Raw genomic sequence first — 18130 nt, 5'->3', positions numbered from 1 at the left:
ACTGAGCTCTTTCTGGTAGGGCAAAAGATCCAGGACAGTGAAGTACTAGCAAACAATTGTAGAGGAGGGATTTTTACTGCCTTGGACAGCCTGTAAGACCTGCTGGTGTATAGTGATGTTGCGGAAGTTGGGGGAGGTAAACAAAGCCAAGGCAGGATGAACTCCCTGAATGAAATCTTACTGCTGGTACTGAAGTAGTCACAGGAGACACTGTATTCAGCTTCTGTTAAAATGTGCTGCATAGGTCTTAGGTTGGTCCTTTGTAACTTTCCTGGAGTTGATTACTCTCAGAGGACCAGCTGGTGTCCCATCATACCTTAGCCCTAATACCTTATCTGTTGTTTATGGACTTACCTGTACTCCTACCCTGCCCTAAATGGGTCATAGTGACAAACTGCTGTCACCAGCCACAGTAAACTGGGTGCAGTTTGATTGTTGACAAGGGAAAATGGGTGATTTGGTAGCAAATTCAGAAGTGGATGCACAGTTGATACGCAGTGTCCTGTAATGCTGCTTTAGAAGAGTTCCTGAGTCCGCTTCTGTTGAAGAGTCTGCTGTAAAGCACTTCTCATTCCTTCTTTATTCTCTTGGTAAGATATTTGCAAAGAAACCAGATTTGTAGCTTAAATTAATTTGTTTTCACCGGAGGCGTGCTCCCTGCGGCACACTTAATTTTAACAAACTGTGAAGTTGTTAACCCCAGCATCCACACCTCTGATCAGATCTGAATTTGGGTATGTGGTGTGTTATGGAAATAAGTAAACAGAAAGAAACCTTCATTGACTCCCATGTTACCAATATTTTGGCAATAAAAAGTATTGGAAACTTGGATAAAGGAGCAAACTTGTAACTTTGTGATGAGTTTTCTTCATGATAGTTTTTTTTTAGCTATTTTAATTAGTTCAGTTGATAGAAAACATCTGAGAATACTATAGCTATCAGCTTCTTGTAGAAAGTATATTTTGAAATTCAAGATACTATTACAAAATTATAAGATTCTTTTTCATAATGCAAACTCTTTTTGATTGCTTTGGTAGCTTTGGACAGACCATTTAAGAAAAAAAAATTTATCAGGCTGAAATCTGTCAGATGAAAAAAAACCCCAATCGACTGTAAATAAATGTTGCTACGAAGATGTGATAATTGTGTTTGCAAATAGAGATGGTAAAGTAGGGTATGTTTATCATGCTTGCTAGAATGAAAATCACATCTCAAGTAAAAATTGATGCTTTCTTACGTTCTGGTCTGCTGGAAGTCAGAGCACGTGGAAGTGCCATGCAATTTAATTTTCCAGAATGTTTTTAATTTCCAGTTACGTTAGATAAGTTAGTGTGTATTTGAACCATTATAGACTGCATTTTCATAGTTCTATGTACTGGACTTTCTTTTGTTCTGTCCCCAGACCTCCAATTCCCATGACAAACAACAACATACCTGGAGCCTGAAGGTAACACCTGTCGATTACCTTCTGGGAGTGGCTGATCTGACTGGAGAGCTGATGCGTCTGTGCATCAGCAGCGTTGGGAACGGTGACATAGACACACCTTTTGAACTGAGCCAGTTCTTGCGTCAGATCTATGATGGTTTTACTTACATTGGCAACACCGGGCCTTACGAAGTATCTAAGAAGCTGTATACCTTGAAACAGAGTCTGGCAAAAGTAGAGAATGCCTGCTACACATTAAAAGTACGGGGATCTGAAATCCCGAAGCACATGCTGGCTGATGTGTTCTCCAGCAAAACGGAACTGATTGACCAAGATGAGGGTCTTCCTTAAAATAAGGACAACTCAGAAGGGAAAAGGACTTAGAAAATGCTTTTTAGTTATGGTTTGTGGGGTTTTGACCCTTCTCAAAGCTTTTTAGGTGGAGACATTTTTAGTTTAATCTATAAGAAGTCTGTCTGCGGTGGTAATTTGTAACCAAAAATATTTTTTATGATGTGCAAGAGAACAAATGTTTGACTTTGGCCTCTTGGTAGGGAATTTCCTGTATTGCTCCATTGTATCTTCTTTCAGAATGACCAAAATTTCCACTGCACTTTACTCCAGTGACTGTCAGTTGTGTGAGTCACCTCAAACTGTTGTTGCTGTTGTTATTACAAGTTTTCAGCAAGTACAGCAGTGGAAAAAAATGGTTATGTACTCTTATTTAGCATTATCCATAGGTTTCTGCTGACCCATTTTCTGAGTATTTGTGTTTTTTAGCTATGTCATACCTAGAACAATGCACCTGTGTGTAAGTTCATCCCTTGACTTGAAACTCAGGTGGTCTCAACAGTGCCACGTAACTTAAGTTTTCTCTGATTAGTGCTTTAAAGTATGAAACAGAGGCTAAGTCAACTTCTTGCCAATTGATAGTGAAGCTAATTGCACCAGATAAATACTGCTATGCACTGGTTATTTTGGGGCTCTGTTTCAACTGAGCTCTGTTCGAGTTAACACTGGTACTTCACAGTTTCGACATGAGCTAGAAGATCCACACAAAAAACAAATTGTGGAATGTATTGTTTTACTTTTTTTGAAGTACAGTTTAATGCGGAATCTGACATATTTCTGTTTGTAAACAAAAGAAGTTTTCATCCAGATTATGTAATTTGGTGTTAGGACAAGCTGGTTTTGGCCAGAACGAATGCGATGCAGCGTTGGAAGTCTGTTCTCCATTGTGCTGCCCTGAGGACCTCCAGTGGGGTTGAACTGGCGTAAGTGAAAGCCAAGCTTTAAATATATGTTAGCAGGAACTATATCATGTGCGTGTTCCTATGGAAAGGAAATTGCAAACAGAAGTACGGCAGACATTCTGGCTTCCACATTTATCTTTGAGGTGGGTATGTCACTGTTGGCAAAAAATCAGGGCTTTATGCTGCTGTCTGAAGTTATGAAAGTCTGATAATGTACATTATGCTAAAGGAAAACAGATAAAACAACATGATCTTTAGACTCCAGGAAATAGGCCTCCCAACTGCAATTGAAAATACTGCATGCTTTTTATTTCCACTTCCATATGCTGTGATACTGCCAATATTTTTTCCCATGAGCATGTCCTGAATAGCTGGAATCATCTGATATATGGTTAGGAATGGGTAAATACATTTCTGTCACATTTTTCCATTGTTTCCACGTAAAGCAATATGTGATGGGTTGAACAAGGAGTGGCTTTTTTCCTATTGCTTAATACTATTTTTTACAATAAATTCTGAAAAGTAGTTACTGCCTCTGTGTTAGTCCATTTGCCTGTCTGTCCAAGTGGTAAATTGTGAGTTTCCTCACAATTTAAGAAGTGTGAGTTTCCTGCTGTGCAGGACTTGACTTGGAAGTCTCACTCCACTTCTATATTCATACTTCAGTGGGTACTTTCTAATCCTGAATCTCTTTATTCTTTTTCCCTTAACTTTATTCTGTGAAGTCTGAAACCTAGTTAGGATAAAAACTTCATGTGATCCTCTTGAATTAAAAAAAATCAAAGCAAAGGATTCAGATGACAAAAAATGTATATCCCTGGAACAAATCTGCAGCAGTACCCACATTTTTACATTTGGCCTTGGGTTTTTCTCAGGTTTTTTTTCCCCTTCTGATGAAAGGAAAGAAAAGAGAAGGATACTTGCTAATAGGAATAGGAATAGTTTTGGGTTGTCCCCTCCCCTGAAATGTATACATCTAGTTCAGTTGGTGCAGCTAGGAATATAGTTCTGTGCCTTTGGCACAGCTAAATTTATTGTAAGTAATTGCTTGTTGAGTGTAAGTGTGTGAAGCAAAACCAGATATTATTAGAGGTATCATGGGATATTAAACAGAGGTCTGTCTCTTGTCTGTCCTAGCAGCTATCAGGTGGAATTAAAATATGTTCATGGCACAGTTTGAAAAAGGATGAGATGAATTCCAACACATAGCAGTACTTGGCTTAGTGACATTCTGCCTCTAGCCATGGAACGAGCACACAGTGGCCACCGCTTTAGTCAGCTCCTGCTTTTGTACAGTCATTCATTATTCTAAAACTACAGATGCCTAAAAAGAGTACATTTTTTTCCCTAGCAATCCTTAAAAGTAGATGCTCTTTCAAAAAATACATACTGGTTCTAATGATTTTGAGATTTAAATTTTCAGTAGGGTAAGAGGAATCTAATTAATGACAGAAATAATTTCTAAACTTCAGGCTGCCTGCCCATAATCAAAAGCTGTGAATAATTTCTAATAGGGAGCAAAGTGTATCTGCAGTGTATTAAAACACCAGCACAGATGGGAAGTAGCTAATGGCCTGCAAACCTCCTTCTCAAGGAAATATTTTCCCCCCAAAACAATTGCACTGTAGCTATTTGAAAAGTGACAGACATTTATCAGCAAAACAAGCTGCTAAACAAGCAATGGCAGTTTTCCCATTTCTTATCCCATTACTCTATGGAGCTATTGATACGTTTGGTCTACAGCCAGAACAGGACTACGTCATAGCAGATGTTTCACGAGGGCAGCTCTGCGTGCTAAAAATCATCTGCCTTTCTGGAATCTCCTTTCTCAGAAATGATTTTTCTTTATGGGTTCACTTTTTTTTTCCTGACTGTTGAGTTGCAGAGGAAAATAAACCCACCCGCATTTAGCTTTCCAGAGCTGCCAGAGAAGTTATGCAAGAGAAATTTCCTGTTGACAAGACATGTATGTCTGCCTACTTAAAGTCCTGCTTACTTGGATTTTCAGTGAGTTTACTGGAAATCAAAATTAAAAACAAAAAAAAAAGAAAAAGTATCTTTTATAATATTTAGCATATTGGGTGCCTTATGGAATCCAGACCAGATTCTGGCACAGTCCTCAAAGAGTTTGCAGTTTAGGAGTAGGGAAGAAGGTAGCCCAGAGAAAGAAAAGGAAGATGGTAGAAGGTGGGGAAGATAAAGTCACAGGATTTTTACAAGAAGATGAGAAGATGATGTGTAGTAGTAGGTTGGTTTACCACTTCCCATTGTGGAAATCAAACTTGTCAAAACTTCAGAAAGTCTGAAGTGCGACAGTAAAGGGTTAGTTGGGAAGGGCGAAGGCCAGTGGAGAGGCAAAATGGAAGGAAGTGAGGTAGAGACAAAAGGGGGAAGAGTGGCAAGGAGTGGGACAGCATGGAGGAAGAGCAGGCTGAACCACAGGACAGCGAGTGCACATGCAATTAGGGTGGGACTGGGGAGGACGTGGGACAGGAAGACAGCCCTACAAGAAGTTGGAACAACGCTTTGAAACCAGGTGACTCAGCTATAAAAGAGACTTGGAGTTTGACCGTAGGAACTGAATTTAAAATTACCACAAGGTCCCCAAAGCATTGATCTAGCCTTGGGCGATAAATAAGGGGAACTTGATTTCCTGAGCAGCTGAGAACCTGCAGGTCCCAGACTGAGCAGGTTTTGCAGGCTTCCAGTCATGCTGTCACAAATCAACAACAAGCTCTCAGTTCCCATACGACCCAACTTCCCATCCACATTCCCTTCCCTCCCATATTGGTAGCCACAAACCTTCCTGTGTGAATTACTATCACCTGCAGTTGTTAGAAACATGGTTAGATACAGTTTTTAACATAAAGGAATGCTTACGGTGACCACAGTTTTCCCCTTGTGTGCTGTTTACGGGTCCATTTCGCTGTCACTGCTGCTTCAACCCCCTCTCTGCTTCTTCCCTTTCTTTACTTATCCTTTCTTAGGCTGTACCATTCTTTTGAGCCATTGCCCATGTCCATCCCATAGTTCAGTCCTTTCAGTGTTTAGCTGGAATCCTGGGGTAAAACGTTTCCGTGCAGGAAGAGGAATCAGTCGGTTTCTTAGGTAGGTTTGTCTACTTGCACCTTCAAATTTGGAAATAGTGCTCTGGCTCTGAGGGGAGAGGTCTGGTATTCCTGCATTTGGATAAGGCCTGGTGCGTATGTCCTATGGAAGCCATGGTGCCGTGTGTCATGGATGGGTGGGCAGACCTCATGTTGCTTTTGCAGGTGAGCAAACAGTAGTTACTCTGAGGTTTGCAGTCATCACAAGCCAAGGAAAATTACCTACAAACACGAAAGAAGTTTCTTCTCCAGTTCTGAGGAAGGTTGTCTTTGAGGAGTATGATTTCCCACCAACTCTACCTCTTTTTACCTCACCCATCATCCCTTTGAAGGGCCTATTTGCAGAATGTAGAAGAAGAGACTTGCTGATGACTTCTTCTGGAGCCAGTCGGTGCCTCCCTGAACACTGGCCAAGAGTGATGTGATGGTTCCTTTCTCAGCTCCTCCCACAGGCTGGACAGGCTGGCTCTGCTGTCCCTTTGGCCACCCGGGGGGGCTGAACACTGAGCCTCCACTATTGGATTTTGCAGACCAGTGGCATGTGGCTTCATCCTCTTTTTTTTTTTTCTTTTCCTTAGTGGTGTTTTCATGTCATGCAGATGTTCATTCCTCCCAAAGAAAGGCGCTGTTGTGTGTGCTCTGCTGCTCTACTGACACAACACAGGTCAGATGACTTCTTGAGCTCATCGTAAACTGTTTTTTGGCTACTGGTGCAGTGCAGGTTTTGTGGGACATCATCTAGGTTTTGAGCACTTCTCCTGCAGCCCTAAGCTTTCCTGCAGGCTTGCAACGTAGACCCTTTTAATGTAGAAGGGTCTTACTAGTTCCATTTAATTCTTCCTCAAGGTCCTCTCCACGGATGGCCCCAGCAACAGAAGCTGAAAAAACTGATCTGGAAATAGTGTCGATTTTTGTTAAAATGAACTTTTTCATGCTTGGAGACAGGAACCAGAGGGGCAGGTGTGCTTGAATAGTCCATTCTGTGAGTTCGGATGTCACAGGAACATTGTTAATTGCCAGGGGTCTCATTTTAGGAGGGAGCAGGGCTTGCTTCTCTCCTTGCAGCAAGTACTGTTGGAAGGTATGTTTTACTTTGCACCCCACACCTAGCGGGAAAGGTGACAGGCAGCACATGCCAGGGCTGCAAGGGAAGATGAGTAAGATGTGTCAGGCCATACAGCAGATCAGTCAGAAGCCTGAAACTGGATGCGGCCCTTTAACCTCCAGCCCAGCTCTCACTGCTGTGAGCCTCAGCTGCTGCTCCCCAGAGTCAGCCAAGGCCAGAAGCTGCACCACCAAAATGCTGAGGTCACTCACACATGCAGGTCTGTGACCTGCCACATGTGTGCATTTACACATGCCCAGTGAGCAGGGGATGGTGACAGAAACACAGACGCAGAACCTCCTGGTGGCCTTCATAAAGTTCTGATGCCGGCTATTTTATATTTATTAATTATTTTATTTATATTTTATGTATCTTTGCTGGCAGGGCACAAAGAAGAGGGCAAGGTGTGGGCAGGACGTGTGCTGACACCTGTTTCCTTTGCCTCCTTCCCAAGCCTTTTTTCCAGCCTTTTCAGTTGAGCTCTGCCTGAGGTGGCACATGGTTGATGGGCTGCTGGAGAAATGCTGCTTTACCGGAGCAAAGCGATACTTAGCAAATAACTTAGATCCTTATTTTTTAATTTGAGCTATCAACCTGCAACTACACCGAGGTTTCTGAATTGCTTGGGCTCATTTGAGACCCTTACCTCAAAATAAAAAAACATTATCAACTCTTAAATGGGGTAGGGCTTACCTGGGTCCTACTTTAAAAATGTGCTGTATGGGGAAAGGGAAGCCATGGGCATTTGTGGCAACAGGCCTAGGTGTGTGACTTAATGGTAATGCCTGTTGTAAAGAATATAAAAGGTTTTAACTCAACCTTAACAGGGCATGTGCTCTTCTGGGACTGATCAGGAAATGCAGGGAAACTATAAACTTTCAATTTATTTGAGATATGTGCTATAACTTCTCTGGGCCTGCCTTCACACTGAAAGGGTGTTTGTTCATTATTAGAGAATGTATAATATTTCTGCCACCTAGTGTCCAGCTCTTGGAATGCTCAAGCTTTTGGGTATGAGTTACAAGTTATTTGTTGTTTTCTCTTTAAGTTATTCTAAACACACTTAGTGGTGTGGTATAAACTTCACTTTTAGATTTAGGTAGGCCTCTGATAGTAATAATTTATACTTGGCATGTTCTACTACTGGAAATCTGGGGAATACCTGGGAATAGCATATGTTTATTTTATATCTCATCATATTTGTATATGGTGTTTTGCAGACAAACAAATAAAGAGCCATGAGAAACTTTGACTAGACATGTTTTTGAAGATTTGTGAATTACACAAATGCTCTTATTTGAACTAGTATTTAGCTGTTAAACTGGTATAAAATCAAATGCTTCTGCATATGTGAATTGAGCCTGCATGCTTCCCTGCCCTGACTGCAGTTGTCACAGCAAGCCCTCAGCTAAGAAAGCACAAGAGGTTTCAAATCCACCGTGTGTCTTTAGGATAAAAGAAGTGGCTGTGCTGCGCTCTCTGAACAGAGCAGGGCTGCAGTTGGTGTTTATTAATGCTAAAGGTGTCCTGATGTCTTATGTTGTCCTGGTCCCTTGTCTTTCCCTTGCCCTGTGCTGCCTGGGCCAGGAGAGACCAGGAGAGCACAGGGATGATGATGCCCTTAAAAAGCAGTAGGCTTTTTTGTAGACACAACCACAGTTGTTTCTCGGATTGTCCCAGTGGAAAGGCAACTATAACAATCACTTACAAAATTGCATCAATAGACTTAAAAATGGTGGCCTTGTCACCATGGAGATTCTTCTTTATTCTTCCGAAGGTCATTCATGGATAATTTAAGGTCCTTCTTCTACAGGGTACCTTTCACAGGAGGGGACTTTCACAGACCCACTTTGGGACTGAAAGCCATAGAAGAGCATGGATCTCCTGTTCTTACAGCCAGAGTTCCTGCCCATCCTGTACCCAGCTCCAGGGTGGTGGACTGGCACCCTGGAAACGATCGGGTGAGGCTGGTGTGTCTGGATATGTGGCTGTAGACCTCTGCTGCTATCCAGGCACTCTGCAACACAAAATTAGCCCTGTTTTATGTTACATTGTCACAGTCGTATCTGAGCATCTTTGGCTTTTTGTAGCTTAGCTGGGGGCCAGATACCTCATTAATGTAAACTGCTTTCTGGATTACAGCCACGGGAGGAAGGAGATGCTGGTTTGTTTTAGAGCAGTTCCTTTGCCTCTGGAAGATCACAGGTTTCAGAGGGATTTCCGTCTTTTTCTGCCACAGCTTAACAAAGACTGAGATTTCATATGAACCTCTGGATGTTCAGGACCCAACATGCACTGTGTATAAAGGTAGGAGACAGTTCAATTCCTCTCAGTCTTTATGATAAACTCAAGTGAGATTCCAGCTAGTTTCTTCGGTAAAACCGTTCTGATGTTCCTGGCTCTGATGGGGAAATTAGTGGCATCTCTAACCTGCTGAAACTCAGCAACTCCATCCCTCAGGTCGAAGCTCAAAGCTCCCCCTGAGGTCATCAGGAGTTCTGAGAGCTGAACTTGATGCTCCTTTCAGGCAACAGGAAGGCACAGAGATAGGCAGCTACAAAGCTGTCTCTGAACCTTGGCAGCCCTTCCCTGGCCTGCCTGTGGCCCTGCTTCTTTTCTGATGCTGATCTGCTTTGCTTTTGGGAGTCACATTTTGCAAGAGGGTGTTACCATAGGGGCTTGCTGATGCAGCACCCGAAAATGGAATAACTGGTATATGAGTACATGCTTGTATTTTTGCCTTATTTCCTGTGCACTTCCCTCTCCGTCACCCTGTACACGCACATGGAGCATACACATAAAGATGTGGAAAATGAGGAGACCTGAAAGGATTTTTGGATTTTGTGAGTTTGCTTATGGTGAGATATGCACTGCAGTAAATAAAACAGTTGACTAAAATAAATGCAGAAGAGCAATACAGACCTGCAGAGCGACAGGATGGGGAAACAGACTGAATGCAGGTGGATGTGAAGCGATAACACATAGGGAAAAATAATCCCTGTGTACCCTCTTCAAAATTTTCGGGATTTTTTTCCAAGAAAATATCAACTCAATGCCTGTCAGTAAGCAAAAAAGCCAGTCATATGTTAGGAATTATGAGGGCTAGGCATAAAGACAAGAATATGATGTAATGTCACTGTATGAATTCCTGGGTCATCTGCTTTTGAGTGTGACTCTGTTCCCATATCTCAAAAAGGATATAGCAGAACTGGAAAAGGGCAGAACTGAGAACTGCAGAAAGGATGACTAAAGGTAGGGAATAGTTTCTCTATGAAAGGAAACTATGGAAGTCCAGTGGATTGGATAGGGAGGGTTTAATAGAGGTCTACAGAGTTATGTGTGCCATCAAAAATGTGGATATGGAGCAACCATTGACCATCTCTGCCAAGTGAAGAATTAGACACCTACAACTGTGGCTGGCCATAGCCTGGCTCAGAGCAAGGAGCAGGAGCTGGTGCCTTGCATAGTGGATGGAGACCTGCGGAGCCCCTCACCCATGGACGCTGCCTGGGTCAACGTGGCTCGAGGCAGGCTGGGCAAGCCCTTGGAAAGTGTGAGATCCCCTGCAGTTTACTGATTCATCCGATCAAACTGAGCTGAGGAAATGCCTGAGCCCACTTTGGGCCTGGGCTCCTTTCAGGTGAATGCTGTGTTTGGCTGGAGGGTGGCCCTGCTGGGAGCTTTGCCCCTCTGCCTCACCATGGGTGGGCACTGGGCAGCGCCTGCAGGGGCTGAGCACAGCCACGGCAACCAAGACCCTGCACACCAGGGGGAACAGCCTGTGCTCTGGGCCAGCTGCTGCTGGTGTTTTCCTCCTCGCTTACCAGGAGAAGGATGCAGGAGGTCTCCTGAGAAGAGAGGTTTCCTGCCCAGGCAGCTGCAAACATGGGGAGGGAGGATATTGGCATAAAGGGCTGTGTCTCTACTTAGGCTCTCATGCATTACAGCAGAGGAGAATAGAGTTTAAACAAGGTTTCCTGGGTCACTGAAGCTGAACACTTTCTGATGGAGCCAGCCGTGTCTTACACCTTTCACATCAAGCTCCCCCAGCAAAACGGTTGGGTTTGTCACGCAGGGCTCAGGGCTGGGAAAAGGACAGGGTGAGGGAGGCTCAGCTCCTAAACGAGCAGGGCACATGGAAGCGGTGGAGAAGCGGTGGGGATCCGGGCCATGCATGTAGCGACATGCAGGAGAGATCACTTGAGATCACGAAGCTGCCTCTGGATGTGCTTCAGGCACAGCTTTACAGTGCAAAAAGGACAATTGCAGCATCTCCCTGGTGTGACCTGAGCTCCCGCCTTGCCACAAAACTCACACCGCCTGAGCTAATGCAGGTTTTGATGTCAATGTCCTTAAATTGTTTGTCTCTGTTTGCAACAGGCTTGTATTGATTTAAGTTAATTTGGTTACCCAAAAAAGGGTTGTGCTGATTGCTCTAAATGGATTAAATAGTGATTTTAGTTAAACTGATGGCAGGCTTGTGTGTAGACAGGGCCTGGAGCTTTGTAAGCTAATGACTTGGCAGTAATGCAATTTTTTTTAGGCATCTGAGACCAAGCTGTTGTTTTAAACATAAGACCATAAATGTTACTATTCTAGTAAATGGTCCTCAAATGTGATAGCTTTCTGTTAACTCGTGCTCCTTCTGAATCCTGGCAGATCTCTTTGCTAACTCTCACTTTTCTGATAATAATTTCACAAGTACTTTTACTCCAAATGGATTTTGGATTAAATCCAAGTTCAAAACATGGAACATTTCCAACTTTTGACAAGATTTTCTAATTTTTGTTCACCTTCCCAGCCTTCTAATTTTTCCACTTTTTTAGTAATGGAAAAAAAGTTTGTCTTAATTTTTTGATAAAAATTCAGATACAAAAGAAAAATGCAAAGAAACCCAGCTGCTCCCAACAGCAGGGACCTTTCTTCACAAGTGAGCCCTGAGAGGAGGAGAGGTCCGCAAGCAGCCACTGTTTAAATTTTTCACTCAGAAAAAAAACAAGGGTGAGATCATCATAGAATCATAGAGTGGTTTGTGTTGGAAGGGGCTTTAGCTCTTGGGCTTTACAATTTTTGTGTCCATATCATCTCAATGGGAAAAAATCATTATGTCTGCATAAAGTCTTTCCTGCCTGCCTCTGATCCCACTAGTTGGGCTTCTGCCAAGAAAATCTGTCTTCACGGGTCTTTTCTCCACCAAACTGCAAATCCCATTTCGACTCATTTGCTTTCTCTGTTGATATTTTTATCTTCAGGTTGGGACTGAAATTTGAACAGAACATGACTCCAGATGAAAGAGTCACTGAGCCTTGGTTAGCTTTACTTTGCAAGAAAGCCTATTGAGACACTGAATAAGCCTTAGCTCTGAAAACAACAGTCCGGCAGATAGGCTGGGATCCTTTTATAAAACCAGAAAGTTGGTGGCAAGAATGAGAGGAGATGTCATCCTCAAAGGACAGAGAGAACAGGAGGAAGGAAAAGCTCAGGATTACCAGCTGGACAGCAGTTGGAGACCAAGAATCTGAAATTACCTAGAGAGATGAGTATACAGTAACCTAGCGTGCACTAACAAAGAAAATCTGGTAGAGGTTTCTATACCACTAGGGCAGGTTGGATCCTGGACCGTTTCCTGCATTCCTGGATTCTGGAAATTGGATGCCAATAAATTAGAGCACACGTAGAAGCGAAGCTGTGGGAGAGGGACATGACACAATTCAGATAAATTGGGGGCTACAATATTTATGAAGAAGCTGAGTTACCCAGAAGGAGTAACAAACAGATTGTCCAAGATGTAGGCCAAAGAGATCAAGGGAATCAGCACATAAAAGCAAGTGGGCTGTGTGTGACTCCACCACAGCAGCTTGCTGGGGGTGATGGGTCAGGAAGGTGGTGGGTGGAAGCACAGCTGCAAGGCAGTCCCACAGCTGTAAAACTGCAGTGTGCTCGTAATCCTGTGGTAATAAGCACTGTGGAATCCATCTTCATCTTCAGTGACCACCTCAACAGAACGATGATTCGCCCCTTTTTCTAACTTGCAGCACGGCCCCAGATGTTTGTGCAACCCCTGGGCCTGCAACTGCATTCATCCCTCTCATACAAATCCTCAGTGCCCATGACCAGGGTGTAACAGTGTCACAGGAGCACTGATGAGTTGTCGTTACGTGACACTCCACTACATACTTGGGATGTGGATACAGACTGTGGGCAAGCAGGGCCCTCACATGCCTCCTGGACCCCCATTCATTCCCATTCATCACCCAAGATCATGATGGTGATCCAGCCCTGATAAAGTAAACCTCCACCAGAAGCCTGGAGCTTTCCCCATCTTGTATGTGGCTCTACAGCCCCACTGAGCAAGGCTCAGTGGCTGATCATGGAGACATCTTATCCAAGTCTGGAGGCTTGGGGATAGAGATATTTGTCAAATAAAAATTACAGGATCATCTTCTTGCCTCGAATGCCTGAAATGTAGGTGAACAAATCTTATTCAAACCGACCAAAACATTTGCACAGAGTGGATAGGACAGCCCAACTGGGAATAAGGCCATTTATCCCCTCCTCCCGTTTGCCATCTGCTGGTGTCTGAGAGCTCCAGAAGACAGCTTCAAAGCTATTCCAGTCTCACAGCAGTAAAAGCTGCCCATGAGGGATGGATGCCCAGCCCTGGAACGCAGCCCTCCCTGGTCTATGAGTCGTAAAATAAACTCTCAGATCAGAACGTCTGGCTTTGCTACAAAAGACTACAAAGCTCACAATTAGCAAAAGAATATCCTACAAAATCCTCCTTCATACTTCCCTGAGCCTCTTCCATGAAACAATTAGTGGATGCTCTTGTTTTGAACTCTGTGACTCACTCCTGTAATTCAGCTGTGGCCTGTGATCACTCAGTCGTTTAATGCGTCGCGGGGAAACAGGCAATTGTGAGAATTTCCTCTCTCCCTCCCTCGGCCTCTCGTGGTAGCTCTGCGGCACATTAGGCTGCAATGCCATGAGGCCGCAGCCTGGATGCTTGCATCCCAGATGAGTGGGCTCGCCCTTCAGGAATGCTTCTACAAGGTATCAAGCAGCGATCAGAAAAGTTTCTCAAATTAAAAACGCATCTCACTATGTTTTGCAGTACTTGATAATGCAGTTGCAAGGGCAGTCCTTTTGCCAATGGTTTAAATAGTTAAGTTGTGGCTTGGTTCTACCATAGTTTTATTTCCAATTTGGTATCTTCACAGTGAGTACATGTGTGTGCATTTTGTAAAAACCTCATAGAAGATAATAGACACTATTAAAGTAATTACAGTGGGTAATGTCTCCCACATTCTTTTCTATTAACTGTATTTAACTTTGCCAGTCAGCAGTATATTTACTGTTATGAACTAGTAAGTGACCTTTAATCTATGGATTTGTATAACATACCTATTTGTGTAACTTTCCAAGTAGATGGTAAGTATGAAAGACATTTAACAATTAAACCAAAAGTGTTTGCGGAGATTCCCAGCACCAGCTGAATGTGTCTGGAGGCTTCTCTGTGCTTACCTTGCCTTGATCATGGTGTGATAATTTTGGCAGCAGAGCAAGGAAAAAGCCCTGAATAATTTGCCAGCTATTTCACATCTAAAAGAGAATTGAAACCAGAAAACTGAAAAATTCCTCCTGCTGGTACCACACACCACAAGTCCTGGCCTGTGTCTGCTGAACATTTGTCATGAGGAAAAGACAATTTCATTCTCTAGCTGCTGACGACCAAGTGCTAAATTTCTGCTGTTACCAGGAATGGCAGAAGGGGCCGTTGCAGGAGTGGCCCTGACAGAGCAAACTGCAGTGTCCTTCATGCAAGGCTCCCTCCAGGCCCCGGGGGTGGCTGAACCAGTGACTCCGGCAGCCACAGGCAGCTGCTGGTCCTCTGCCAGAGCATGGGAATGAGGGCTTCTCCAAGTGATGCTCTGGCTTCTCACTTGTCCTCTGCTTGATTTCTCAGACACTTTTCCCCCCTTAGTCTCTTCATTATTTCCCTTTTGCCAGTTGCTTTCTCTCCTACCATTCATGTTCGTTCCTTTCCATTTCTTCCCCTTGTCCTCTTTTAGCTTCCCTATTTCTTTTGCTTTTCCCTCTTGCTTTCTGCCAAACCATATGCACCACTTTCTCCCTTTCTGGTTGTTTTCCCAAGGGCTGAATCACAGCAGTTCTGTTTGCATGGCCATTTGTGTAGCCCAGAGTTGTCTCCCACAGTTTGGGGTTCTTTACAGTTTGGGTGATCTTCCTTGGTTCCTTCTGCAGTCAATTGGGAGAGATGGGATCTTCCAGAAGGTGAATCAGTTTTTAAGGCTGTTGTAAGAGCTTGTGCAAAGTGATCTCCTGCCATGATCTGCCAGTAAGACAGACAAATATCCTAATTTGTGAGCTTTGAATTGGGGACCCAAAGCTATTTAGTACAAATCCCACTTTTGCAGTATTTTGGCATACGTTTGATGGATGGGGAGCACTGATCAGAGTATCTTCCCTCTGACCAACACTGCCCTCCCAGGTGCCAGACTTCTGCCCGCACCCTGGCAGTCAGCATGAGTTGTGCCTGAGCACAGCAGCTGACAGAACCAGCCTTGCAACAACCTTCCCCCAGCCCAAAGTCCTATCTGCTACAGACAAAGCATTTGGTCTGACTTCAAAAAGCCAAGCAAGCTCCCGTTCCTTTTTTCACTCTAAAATAAGTATCGTGCAAGGAGTAAGGAATGAAAGTGAAAAGGGAAGCAAAACTTTCAGTTTCACTCAGCCGTTTAAAAGCAGGCATGCACATAGTTTCCACGACTTTCATTTCACCAGGAGAAGGTTTCCCAGGGGCTAACTTCAACATTTTGAATGGACCTATGTTTAACCGTTTCCGTAGCAAATCACACAGCAACCATGAACTGCAACTGTAGCCTTATCTCCATCCAGACACTGGTTACCAAAGGGATTTTTCCAGTTCTCTGTGATCAGACCAAGAAAATATAGGTCACATTAAAACAACCCCCCTTAGTTTCTCCCTATTGCATACTAAGGTTGCTGACAAGCTGTTACATGGTAAAGGTCCATTTCCTCTGTAGAAATCTGGTCCTACAATCTGCCTGTGAGATTCTGTCACTGGTTTTCTTAGGATTTCACCTCCATTGCAATCACAGCTTGCTGATCCAGGAATGCAAAAAATTGTGGAAGCCATTTGCTCCCTCTGCTTCCCTGTCCCTCTCTGCCCTTCATTCCCTTTTAAACACTGGTGGGCAGAGGAGGGATGACTGCTCTTCCCATGTACATCCCTTGTCCCAGGGCAGGCTCAGCAGGACACTTTTTCCCACACTTAACCTTTCTCTGCAGATGGCTGGTGGAGGGAAAACTGGAGTTTATGTGCACCTGCTCTTTGGCCCAGATGGCTCTTGGGAGTATATTTGATTTATTGTATTTCTGAGGGCAGGCCGTGACATAACAGGCAATTCCTTGGCCCCGTGTCTGACCAAGGTGGCTGCTGCGGCAATGGCTGCTACAGCTCGCTCTCTGCCCCCCAACTGCTGCTGTGTGTGCGGCTGACCTGGTGGCTTTGATAATCAAATTTTTATTAGCCTGTTAAGTAAAATGCTGGCATTGAGCCACTGGCAAGTTGTAAAGCTGGCCGAATAATTGGAATAATAACTCACTCATATTGAATGTGGTCCACTTAGAGGTGGTGAGTATTTCCTGAATGGAAATTAATCTCTTCTAAGGATTTGGTTTAGATTACTTCACTGCATGGTTTACTTCAGCCGTATAATTTTATCACTAATACATAACGTAGGTTCATAAATAGAGCAATAGAGCCTTGGCTGTGCTCGGAGATAGTGCTGTGCACTAATGTAAATTATAAATGTAGAGTTAGAAAATGTAACAAGCCCAGCTGGCAAACTTCCATGTATTATCTCACAATAATTGTTTCCAGCCAGCAGAGATTTTTTTGTACAGCATAAGACAGGTTATTTATATTATATATTTAGCCTAAAACTGTAATAACATCCTCTGGCAAAGGTATTATCTGATGGTGTCTGAAATGGAACCAGCTTTCCTCTTTCCAGGCATTAATAAATGAAATATTTTGTGTCATCTCATGGCATTTCCTGAATTGGAGAATAAAATGAGGAGGATTTTTAATTCATATAGTTTACTTCTTAAAAAGTAAATCTATTTTTGACAACTCGGTTTCCTAGAATTGTTACGTGTGGTTTGTATCACCAACCAGAGAAATATTTCCTTTGCCATTCTAATCAGGCAGAAACAACAGTACCACTAGCAGGACTGGCTCCTGACTTAGCATAGTCAGGAAAATACCTGTGAACAGGCAAGGCGTGTGAAGGTCACGGAAGAGAGTATGTTTTTTCCTGTTTCCTCAGAAACGCCTGGATGCCTGTTACGTTGCCCATCTGCACATTCTCAGGCAAACCCTACAGTAGTGAGGATATGAAGCCAATGATTAGGAAGAGTAGTAAGGGTATGTTTTAGAAATCTTAGGGAGAGACAAATCTTAGTGTTGGGCCATGCTGGCTACTCAGTGTAGCTGTTCCATCTGCTGGTGAGGGCAAAGAATGAGTGTCGTGGTTTAACCCCACCTGGCAACTAAGTCCCACACACCTGCTTGTTCACTCTCCCCTGGTGGGATGGGGAGAGAATCAGAAGAGAAGTGAGAAAACTTGTGGCTTGAGATAAACGCTGTTTAATAGGTAAAGCAAAAGCTGTGCACCCAAGCAAAGCAAACCAAGGACTTCATTCACTGTTCTCCATGTGCAGGCAGGTGTTCAGCCATCCCCAGGACAGCAGGGCTGCATCACCCGTAACAGTGACCAGGGAAGGCAAACACCATCACTCCGAATGTTCTCCCCTTCCTTCTTCTCCCCGCCTAGTTTTATATGCTGAGCATGATGCCATATGGTATGGGATATCCCTTTGGTCAGCTGGCAGTTGTCTTAACTGTGTCCCCTCCCAAATGTGTGGGCACCCCCAGCCTATTCACTGGTGGGGTGGTGTGAGAGGCCTTGAGTCTGTATAAGCACTGCTCAGCAGTAAGTAAAACATTCCTGTGTTATCAACACCACAAATTTGCGTGTTTCCAGCACAAATCCAAAGCAGAGCCCCACACCAGCTACCATGAAGAAAATTGACTTTATCCCAGCCAAAACCAGCACAAATACAAAGCAGGAGGATGGTACTCAGGATTTATAAAGATATCTCAAGTGCTTTCCAGTCCCTTGGTAACTTG

The 18130-nt window shown here is 43.7% G+C and overlaps 1 protein-coding gene across 3 annotated transcripts in view; it reads left to right on the top strand.

Moving 5' to 3' along the window:
• The window catches only part of TSNAX (translin associated factor X), a 31571-nt gene extending 23428 nt beyond the window's left edge, over positions 1-8143 (top strand). For all 3 annotated transcript variants that reach the window (XM_050314415.1, XM_050314416.1, XM_050314417.1), the window contains exon 6: positions 1403-8143. In XM_050314415.1, the coding sequence (XP_050170372.1) occupies positions 1403-1777 (375 nt within the window). In that variant the 3' untranslated portion in view covers positions 1778-8143. The remainder of the gene's footprint in view (positions 1-1402) is intronic.
• Positions 8144-18130: the final 9987 nt, after the last annotated feature.

Source organism: Myiozetetes cayanensis, unplaced genomic scaffold (assembly GCF_022539395.1).
Source record: "Myiozetetes cayanensis isolate MyiCay16 unplaced genomic scaffold, myiCay2020 scf2-11, whole genome shotgun sequence".
Lineage (NCBI taxonomy): Eukaryota > Metazoa > Chordata > Aves > Passeriformes > Tyrannidae > Myiozetetes > Myiozetetes cayanensis.
This window is presented reverse-complemented; position numbering and strand designations above follow the sequence as displayed.